The 10,907-nt window shown below is 46.9% G+C and overlaps 2 protein-coding genes across 8 annotated transcripts in view; one reads left to right on the top strand and one right to left on the bottom strand.

Moving 5' to 3' along the window:
* Positions 1 to 10,907, top strand: part of TRPM8 (transient receptor potential cation channel subfamily M member 8) — a 688,444-nt gene that overhangs the window by 325,314 nt on the left and 352,223 nt on the right. The window lies entirely within an intron of this gene.
* Positions 1 to 10,907, bottom strand: part of LOC107207265 (UDP-glucuronosyltransferase 1-1-like) — a 35,758-nt gene that overhangs the window by 1,990 nt on the left and 22,861 nt on the right. For 4 of the 7 annotated variants that reach the window (XM_015634066.2, XM_015634063.3, XM_033515916.1 and 1 more), the window contains exons 2-4: positions 1,943 to 2,074; positions 1,752 to 1,839; positions 813 to 1,032 (exon numbers count right to left, since the gene is read on the bottom strand). In XM_015634066.2, coding sequence (XP_015489552.1) covers positions 813 to 1,032; positions 1,752 to 1,839; positions 1,943 to 2,074 — 440 coding nt within the window. Of the gene's footprint in view, positions 1 to 812; positions 1,033 to 1,751; positions 1,840 to 1,942; positions 2,075 to 4,380; positions 5,258 to 6,631; positions 7,484 to 10,907 lie in introns of those variants that run through there. The other 3 variants (XM_015634068.3, XM_015634067.2, XM_015634064.3) reach the window with 3 other exon arrangements.

Here is a 10,907-nt window from a genome sequence, read left to right as displayed (position 1 = left end):
CCCAGCTGCATTATCATTGTTGTTTCTGTTAGTATAGTACTACTGCTGTTGCTGCCATAAAAAGTGGGAAATTGGCTAGGAAACAATGTCAATAAGCTGCTCTTTCTCAGGAATGTGGTGGAGTTTCTTAGTCCTTAGCATCTTCAAATGGGAGCAGGAAAGAGCTCTTATGTCTGAAAGAGATCTCTGTGCTGCCTTTCAACCCCTTGGGCATGCTGTGATGTTCCCTGGGCTTCCTCAGTGCATCCCTGCATCTTCCTCCTGCTCCATGCTGGGATTGTCCAGCCTTGCTGAGCCAAGCAAGCAGCTCTCTGTGCTCACAGAATTCCTCATGAGCACTGAAGGGGAGGGGGTGGGGGTGGGAAAGGCCTGAGAAAACTCACCTGTAAGATAAGTCAGTGATAAATATGTTTGATAAAGCCTTTTCAGGCTCCCCATTGACCTGTGTGACAGGGTTGGGAACAAAAGCTGTCTGCCGCTTGTGTCAAAGCCCTCTCTGTCACTGAGACATCTTCTCTCTGTCACTGCCCTGACTTTAAGAAGGTGACACACTTTTTTGGCAACTTGGGACTCATAGCCCGTGTCCCCTGCTCCCTGCATCCTCCCTTCTCAGCCACTTCTCATCCCCTAAAGGGGAGAGCCTGAAGTTAACCCAGGGCAAGTATCAGCTTCTCCATGGAAGCAGCTGCTACTAAATCCACACCTTTGACAAAAGAAGCCATTTAGGGAGAGAAAAACACTGTGTTAAGCTGGAAGTGAAGGTGCTGGGGCCACACAGTAAGGAGGGGGGAGGCTGTGCCTCTGGTACTGACTTTTTCTCGTTGATCACTGCTTTCAGGGCGGTGGAAATGTCGTTGGAAGTCATCTCCAGGATGTTCAGGGTCAGCCCTGCTCCCCGGGACTCCACTCGCTTGGCGTTGTCCATCTGGTCCCCAAACAGAGGCATCAGCACCATGGGCACTGCATTGCATATTCCCTCATAAACACCATGGGAGCCTCCGTGGGTGATGAAGGCACGAGTCTTGGGGTGGGCTGTGGAGGGAAACACAGGCTTGCTTAACTCCCAGAATTACTGACTCCCAGCAACATATCCCTGGGGAAAAACACGCACAAAAAAGGGCCGTGGGTGGGATAAATCAGGGATTTGGGGCTGTTGTGAGCATTGTTCCTCATGACCAGACTTAGAGATTGGAACGCTGTAGACCTCTGTCTTGGTTTTGGGTGATCCTCCAACTTTAGGATGAAACCAGAGCCAGGAGAGGTTAAAAAGGATGTTATCACCAATCAGTTTTTCACCATCTCTTCCATGGCAGTGAAGGTCTCTCACAGCGGAACCTGTTCTCTTACCAACAAATGCTCTCCTGACAACAATTCCACCACTTGAAAAGCCCAAAGACCTGCCTGGAAGTGCTCCCTTGAGGACCATGACATTTCTTTTTCAGGCCAGAAGATGGGACAAAAATACAGCTGGGTGTTGAGGCTGCTTAGTCAGAGATAAAGACTCCCCTTTTTGCCTGGTACTGAAGTGTTGGAAAACCTTTTCAAACAGAGTCATTTCATAATTTGGCAATTCCCAGCCAAGTTCCTAAAGGACGAGTCCTGGCTCCAAGAGCCAAGGCTGCAAGGAAGGTTTGTGCCCCACAGTGGTGGGTCAGGGGATGGTAACTCACACCTGACACACAGATGATGCCCTTGGGGCCTCACAGCAGCAGCCCTGGAGTACCAGCACCACCCTGCAGTGTCAGACCTACCCAGGAGGTCGTTCTGAGGCAGCCACTTGACGAGCTTCACGTTGCTGGGCAGGTTGGGGGGTGCCTTGCCCGTGTAGCGCCAAAAGACCTGGCAAGGGAAGCAAAGCCCACGTCAGATCCCAGCAGGAGAAGGGAGGGAGGAGGGAACAGTGTGGATCTGCTCTGCTGGAAGGGGAAGAGGGAACTGGTACCGTCTGAGGGACTGTTCCCAAGGCCTCCGCGATTTCCATGGCTTTCTTCATGGGAATCTCAGACACCATGGAGCCCAGCGAGAAGACAACGATGCCATGTTCTCCAGAGGCGTTGACCATGGCTTCAAATTCCTGCCAAAGGAAAGCAAGCCTTTAGTCAAAGCCCTTTCTCTTGTCAGAGGATGGAATTGCTGCCACATTCCCACAAGACTCTCTGGAAAGGGAAGAGAGCAAGCAAACAAAGTTAGGACTGGGAAAACGATTTCTCATTGACAGTTCTGCATCCAAAGCAGCACAGCCAGCAGACCCAGGGAAGGGATTCTCCCCATCTCCTGAGACCTGGAATCCTGCATCCAGCTCCAGGGTCATCAACATGAGAAGGACATGGGACTGTTGGAGCAATTCCAAAGGAGAACCATGGAGTTGACAAGGAGACAGGAGCACCTCCCCTAAGGGGACAGGCTGGGACATGGGGGCTGTTCTCAGCCTGCAGCAGAGAAGATTTTTGTGTGGAGACCTCAGAGCCCCTTTCCAGTGCCTGAAGAAGCCCAGAAGGAAGCTGGAGAGAGACTCTTCATGAGGAACAGGAGTGATGGGACAGGGAGTAATGGGTTTGAACCAAAAGAGAGGAAATTAGTGTTAGATATCAGAAAGAAATTCTCTGTGAGGGTGGTGAGGCCATGGAAAAGGCTGCCCAGAGAAGCTGTGGCTGCCCCTGGATCCCTGGAAGTGTTCAAGGAGAGGATGGAGAGGGCTTGGAGCCACCTGGGCTAACGGAAGATGTCCCTGCCCATGGCTAGGGGGTGGGACTGGATGGGCTTCAATGTCCCTTCCACCCCAACCTGTTCTACGATCCTGAAGAAAATGAGTCTTGGGGAAGTAAAAATAGGCACATTTAACCCAAGCCTGGATTCAGAGTTGATGTTCTTCTTTTCAGGCCACACAGCTACAAGAGAGAATTAAAATCCTGGAAGAGGGTCCTGACAGCAGGTAACTCAAATATCTAGTATCTTGATTTATTGTATCTGCTTTGGGTATGATAACACTGAACTGCTGCCAGTTTTGTCTCTCTTTTGTTTGAGTGATTTAAATAAGATTTAGCATTGGAATCCAGGAACAAAAGGATTCCAATGAAGCAGAAAAAAACAGCCCAAGGCTGGAGCAAATATTCTTTGAAATAGAAAAAATCTTTGGTCGAGCCAAGGAAGGATAGGAAAAACTGGAGGAAATTTTTGCAGGCATCAGAGTTAAATAAGGGGAATACAATGAACTAAATGTTCCTGTAAGTCTGGCAATTGCCATGTTATCTCTGGGATCTGAGGGGATAACCAGAGAACCACAGAATGCCTTGGGTTGGAAGGGGCTTTAAAGATTGTCTCATTCCAACCCCCCTGCCATGGGCAGGGACAACAGAGACTGTCAGTTTATGCTCTTTTCCATATTTTTCTGGCTGTCTTGAGGCATATTTAATCCTATTTATATTCTGTGGGACATCAGTTTTACTTTGTTTTTTAGGTCTTTTTGAATTCCAAAGTCCAACTTTCTGCTCAGAAGTTCTACTATGAGGAAACTCTTTGCGGCCCTGCTTCAGGGATATGCTGATTATTCTAGTAGTGGTTTTTAATCAGCACCTGTTCATACATTTATGAAATATCTGCAGTGGAGACTCATGGAAAAATAAGAGAATTAATAGGATTTATTAATGGAAAGTGGGAGATATCCCATACTGAGGAATTTTGGCACAGTTGAAGCAAAATACAGATACAGTACAGAGTATTTCACATAAAAGTGGCAGAAGTGTTGCTTCACTGGTGGCAGGAATTTCATTCGGGTCTGCCTGAACTGTCTGAAGTTCATGGAACATCCTCAGTTGGAAGGGACCCACAAGAATCCAACAAGAGTCCAGCTCATGGCCCTGCACAGACACCCCAACAATCCCACCCTGGGCATCCCTGTCCAAGTTCTCCTGGAGCTCTGGCAGTCTCGGGGCTGTGCCCATTCCCTGGGGAGCCTGGGCAGTGCCAGCACCTCTGGGGAAGAACCTTTCCCTAAATCCAGCCTGAGCCTGCCCTGACACAGCTCCAGCCATTCCCTCAGGTTCTGTCCTGGCCTGAGAGAGCAGAGATGGGAGCTGTCACTCCACTGTGTCTCTTAAGGAAGCTGTAGCTGTTGTAGGAAAAAAGAAAAGGGAATGGAAACAGGAAGAATTGGAAAAGAAAACGCCCCCCCCGTTGTTTTTTTTTGTGTCTGCTGGTTTGACGGGGACTGCAGAGGTGTCCCACAAAGTAACTTTCCTCTCAAGGGATGCAGCGGTGCAAAATGCATTCCCAGTCACTTTCACCTGGCATCATTTATTGCAGCCTGGGAGCTCCATCTCCTGGAGAGAACTCACAGCTCACCCACAGCTAAACCCGGGGAGAAAAAAGCCGGGAACTAACCTGGGATAGTTTGTTTTCCCGAGTGCAGCCTATGCCTCCAACCAAGACCATGTTGGGCATGAGGGGCCTGGGGTACTCAAAGGCAAAGTCGTATTTCATGAGCCAAACAGCGGCGTGGCTGAACAGCTCGGGCACGGTCGCCTCCCGCCGCAGGAACTCGCGGATCAAGGGATCATAGGGGGAATAAAGGACAGAGCAGGCCAGGGAGCTGCCCAGGGTGGCCAGGAGGTTGCCCAGGCGCTGCCGGAAGGACATGCGGTCTGTGGAGCGCGTGAAGAACCTCGGGATGTAGGAAGGAGGGCTGGGACACATGGTGGCCTGGAATTCCAGGCTGCACGGCAATCCCCGCAGGAAGTACACGGAGGGCAGGGACAGATGTTCCGCCAAGATCTGCCCACAGGGGAAGAAGGGATCCATAAAGACGGCATCAAATTCGCTTCCCTCGAGGTATTGGATCAGCTCTTTGTCAGACAGGAGACGCTTGCAGGAATCCAAGAACATGCTTGTAAAATTGGCAATTTTGGAGAGTTTTTCCAAGAAGGGCTGGGGTGTGAAACTCCTGTGGCCCATCTGTTTAAACTCTGCCTCCACAAACTCCTTGGTGTAGGACACAGAGTAGGTTTTCAAGGTGTAAAGTGGGGATGAATGGATCCGCAAATTTATCTCTGGCGCAACCACCACGATTTCATGTCCCTTGTCCCTGAGCTTCTCCACTACCGGGCGCATGCTGAGCCAGTGGCTGCCATCGATGGGTATGACCAAGAGCTTCCCACCTTTGCCAGAGGTCCACAGCAGCAGGAAAAACACAGCCCAAGAGGCAAGAGAAAGAAATCCTGTCTTTGGAGAAACCATTTCCCTTCTGTTGCTAGTGAAGTTTTAAACAGCAGTGAAACTGTGGCCAGGGATAAGGAATAAATCACGGGGTGCTTCCCACTTGAATTTTAACTAAGGTGGGTTTTGAATGTTTTACAGGCAGAAATTTGGGTAATTTTTAACTTTGTGTAAATATCAGGTTTATAATCTGTGTGCAGGGAAGTCTGTCAGTGACTGAGGTGAAGTTGAATGTTTGGATTGACACCAGGAGGGAGGGAGTGACCAACAGCCTGTGGGGCTGAGAGGCTGAATGAGAGCCATGAATGGGACTGATACAGCAATCACTACATCATTAACATCCAGTTAATGATCAACCCCCTGCCTTGAGTCCACTGCACTGATTGGACACGGAACTCAGCTCAAATCTGACCTTTGGATTGCTTTGTGCCCCTGGAGTGTAACCAAGAAGCAAAGATTGACAGAGGTTTGATATAGAGTGGGTGGTAAAGGTTTATCTCCAGATGTGTTGCTCTATCACAGCAGTTATCAAAGTGAAAGCCTTGAGTTTACTTGTAGTAAACATGTTGTAAGCTGAGCAATAACTCCTGCTGTTGCAACACTAGGATGGTCTGAAAGCAGAACGAACCGGGGATATCAGCACCATTTGCACAGCACGGGGGGAATCTGAACAAGGGTTATAATCCTGAAGGCTTCCTTTCCCAACCATCCTCTTGCACTGCTGCTTGCACAAATCCAGAGGCAACAGAGCTCCCTCTGCTGTCCTTGCACACCCCTTTTTTGGGGCTGTTGGAGCACATGGAATCATGGAATAGACTCCGTTAGAATATCCTGACCCACAAGGATCATCCCTGGCCCTGCACAGACACCCCAACAATCCCACCCTGTGAGTCCCTGGGAGCGTTGTCCAAACACTCCTGGAGCTCTGGCAGCCTCGGGGCTGTGCCCATTCCCTGGGGAGCCTGGGCAGTGCCAGCACCTCTGGGGGAAGAACCTTTCCCTAAAACCCAGCCTGACCCCCTCCCCTGATGTTCTGTGCTTCACATGTTCAGTGGCACAGCAAAAGTGCCTGGGTATATCCACAGAGTTAATTCTGTGTTTCCAATTTTTGTCCAATCAAGTCTCTTGCAATTAACTGGCATTCCACATCCCTTAGGGATATTAAATCTAGAATTATTTTGTCATTTACCTGGATAATGAGCATGCCATAAGTGATGGTGACAACTCGACCTAAGCTCTCCTGGAGAGAAACCCTCCAGCAAGCCTTGTGATCATCTCAAAGCCTAAGATTCCCACTCCCATGCCATCCTGGGATTTGATCACACCCTGCCTCAAGCACAAATATCACTATAGGAAACACTTTAAAACAGCACATGGGGAACAAGCACCAACACCACCCCCAGGGTTAGCAATGACAAACCTTTGAGAGTGGCTTCTTTTCCTGACAGTTGATGCCCCCAACATAGACCATGTTGGGCATGATGGGGCGCGGATACTCAAAAACAAAGTCGTATCTCATCAGCAAAACTGATGCTTGGCTGAAGAGCTCCTGCATGGTTACATCCCTCTGCAGAAACTCAGAGGCCAAGTTCTTGTATTTCAAATAAAACAGGTCGCAAAGCAAAGGCTCTGAGACGGCGATCAGGAAGTTCTTCACACGCTCTGGGAATGTCATTTGGTCAGAATTGGATGAGAAAGTCCTGGGCACGTAGGAAGCAGGGCTGGGAGACTGCATGGCTTTGTAGTCTAAGGTACAAGGAAGGCCACGCATGAAGTACACAGAGGGGAGGGAGAGATATTCAGCCAGAATTGGCCCACAGGGCAGCACAGGGTCCATCATGATGGCATCAAATTTGCTGTCCTGGAGGTACTTAATGAGTTCTTTGTCATGTAAGAGGTGCTGACAAGCAGAAGAGAACATGTTGGTCAGCTCTGAGATATTGCTGAATAGAACTGAGAGCTTTAGGGTCTCAAAGCTCTTTTCCCCCAGCTCATTGTAGGATTGGTCCACAAACTCCTGGGTGTAAGGCACTGAATATGTTTTGATGGTGAAGGACTGGGAGCTTTTCAAGAACAAGGCAGCATCAGGAACCACGGCCACAATTTCGTGCCCCTTCTCCCAGAGTTTCTCCAGGACCATGCGCATGCTCAGCCAGTGACTTCCATCCTGAGGCATCACCAAGAGCTTCCCACCATCTGCCAGACTCCAGAAAGCAAGGAAAAGCACAAGCCCAGCATGTACCTGGTGCCTCCACATAACTGTCGTGGGTCAGGAAAAGAAACGAGCTGCTCCTCCTTATGTTGTTCAGCAGCACATGAAGAAAAATCTCCTTGTACCTCATTTATATCGTGATGGACTCTAATGTTTATCATTACAAAATGATGCAGGTTATTTGAGCTCGAAGGCCACATTGCTGATAAAAGCATTGATTAAAGTGATACCAAGGCCCTTGTGCTTTTATCTGCATTTATGTCAGAATAATCAACAGAAAAAGCAGTAGTTCATGGAGAGGTTTTGCTGTGTCAGAGCTGTTTCAAGTGACTCACTACTGTGCACTCAAATGTCCTGGGCCAGATTCAAGTCAGGAATCAAATTTATGGCCACTCCACAGAGCTTTTATCAGAAGAATTGCGTTGCACTGTTGACACACAAGACCTAAGCCCCCAGCGTCTGCTCAGGAAGGTGGCTGGAGTTCACAGAGAATGTTCTCCACAGCAAGCAGGAGTCGGCACGTGGAACAGCGGAGTCACCAAAGTTCGGGTAACACATTAACCAACCACCTTTCACCTTTTTAGCATAACAGTGATATAGCAGAAAGCACAGGCTGTGCTCAAGAGGGGCCACCAGAGTTTGTAGGTGAGTGGCTCGAGGCTAAACATCTTTTTGAAAATCAATGATGCAGCAGAATATGTGGCTCTTGCTCAAGAGGGGCCATGGGATTTCAGGGTAAAGAGATTACAGGACAAATTGGTTTGAAAGTTCTTAATAATAGTCCCTTTCTCAAATTTCAGAAGGCTTGGCTGTGGTATGTAGAAGTCCACCCTTGTGGACAGAAGGGCCTGGCCAAGCAGATCTCACCTGCATATTCCTTATGGATAGGGAAAAGATGGATGCCGAAAGTTTGCAAGTTTACAAAAACAATACAAGATACGGAAATGGTACCTGCACAAGAGCTGGCTGGAGAAGACAAATTCTTTTAGACCCTCCCAACCAAGCCCTCCTGAACAGAGGGAACTCTGAGCAGTTTCTCCATGCCTGGAAGAGTTCTCTTGGAGCAGGAATGATGGGAAATCTGAATCATGAAATGGCTAGCTTTGCCAAAGGCACCTGAGCATGATAAATACACTCCAAGACTCATCATAAGCGCTATTTCAAGAATAAGACTAAGTGTGTCCTAAAAGGTTTATTTGGAGAGGAGGTCCTCCAGGTGGCCTACTAAAGAAAAGGGGTTCTAAAAAGCTAGTAAGAAGAACTGTAATGTTTATGGAAAATGCACTAAATAGGAAGGAATTTCAGACATCAGTGGGGACATTTAGATTGCATATGAGGAAAAATTTCTTCAAGGAAAGGATTGTCAAACAGTGGAAGGGGCTGTCCAGGGCAGTGGTGGAATCACCATCCCTGGAAGCGTTCAAAAAATGTGTGGATGTGGCACTTGGGAACACAGTTTAGACCTGGCAGTGCTGTGGATTAATGGTTGGGCTGTGATCTTAGAGGGCTTTTCCAGCCTTAACAGTTCCATGATTTGAGGCAGTCCTATTCTGCAGCTGGTGAAGAAGAACAGTGGCTCCAGCTGGCAGTGGGGCAGCATTCAAAGACCAAAGACTACAGGAGGTGGAAGGAAGGAATTCTCACCTGCCAGGGCTGAATTTCCATATTTCTGTGGTAAAAAGATCTCAAATAATGAGGTGAAGCAGCATTAAACAAACCTTAAGATGGCAGTACATACTGAGGTAGTTAACTCAGAGTTGCAGAAACACTCCTACCCTGCATAATGGCCTCTCAAATCTCATATTTGGTACATAGTTGCTCCCACCTAGTTCAGTTCTGCTAACATTTCAGCCAAACGTGTATCATCTGTGAGACACTAAAACAAAACCCTATAAAACAACACTAAAGAGGTAAAAAAAACCCCTCAGCCCAAACCCTTGAGGCCAAGCTCAGAAAAGGTTTTTTTTTTTAAAAAAAAAAGGTCAGAAAAGTTCAGTAAAAGTTCACAGAAGTTGTGAGATTGGATTTTGAGCAGCGTGCGAACACACTCCACGTGTTTATGAGTGCAGAGACTGAAGTCCACAAGTCCAGCCCTTCCAAAGGTGAGATAGCAGGAGAAAGTCAAGCAAAAGTGCAGAATTGAGTGCCAAGGTTGTAAGCTGGAAACAGTACAGCAAATATTCTAGCTAAAGGAACCCATGATTATCTCTCCTGTAAGCCTACAAACCCTGGCAGACAGCCTGTACCTCTTATTAACCCCCTAAATCCCTTTTAAATTCAGAGGGTTCGTCTACAAAAAAAGAAAATCTGCAGCTCTTTAGAGGCTGATTTGGGGTTTTTGGGGCAGGGTGTGAAAAAATACCCCGCTTTGTTTGGTCTAAGCTTGCTGCATTTCAGTGTTAGTCATAGGACAAATACTGGGAGAAGCTATCAGTTCCCCTTGTGCCTTTAGATATGGTTTTCCAGATTTTACAGACCTCTGCCATATTTTTTTTTCCTAGATTTAGCTGTGCACTTTATTCCATCTCTGCTTTTCTAGCCTGAGTGCCAAGTTTGAATCCTCTTAAAAATCCTCAGTTTTTACTGTGTGAGATTGGGCTTTTTTCTGAAATATCAGCCTTATCTCAGCATTTTGTAAAGCTAATATCTGAAAAGCCCAACAGGAATAAATATTACTAAAAAATAGAATCTGTGAGGATACTCTGCAAACCACAAAATCTATTTGAAAACGTATTAAAAAAAAGACTGACTTGAATCCAACATTCATCTTAGAAGAATAAAGTAACTTATACTTTATTTTTTCAATTCTGGGTGAAAATTTAACCAAGTAGCATCACTGGCCTGGGATATATGAGCTGGAAGAATGAGCCTATGAAAGCCTCATGAAGGCCAGCAAAGGCAAATGCAAAGTTTTGCCTCTGGAATGGGATAAGCCCATGCCACAAGGATAGGTACACTACAGCTTGACTGCAGGGGATGACAAAAAGTTAATGAAAAAAATTATATTGACAGTGACAAGATTTAGTGACACGATAAGAGGCAACAAACACAAGCTGCAACATGGAAGATTTAAACTGGAGACAGGGATTAATTAGATATAATAAGGTGTGTTCATTGTAGGAGATACTTAAAATTTGACAAGACAAAAGAAAATCCTGACCTGGAAATATTCTGATAGGAGTCTCTCAGAGAGACCTATAATGACCTTCCAGATGAAAATGTTTTATGAGTCCATGAAAATTCAAAGAACAGAGAACTCTTCTTTAATGGAAAAAAGAAAAACAAAAAAAAAAAAAAGAGGAAATCAGCAAGAGGATAAATTAAGACCTCCTCAAATCAAAGCGTGTCTTGCACCACATGAACAGCCTATTCCAAAACCAAAGCTACCTTGGAGCAGAGGCACAGTATCAATGGAGAGTCTCCCAGAGCTAATTCCATATACAACACTTTCTCCACGTTTCCACTCTGATAATCCTTTACAGAC

The sequence above is a fragment of the Parus major genome, chromosome 7 (genome assembly GCF_001522545.3).
Source record: "Parus major isolate Abel chromosome 7, Parus_major1.1, whole genome shotgun sequence".
Classification (NCBI taxonomy): domain Eukaryota; kingdom Metazoa; phylum Chordata; class Aves; order Passeriformes; family Paridae; genus Parus; species Parus major.
The sequence above is the reverse complement of the archived record's forward strand: the minus strand, read 5'-3'. Positions and strand labels throughout refer to the sequence as shown.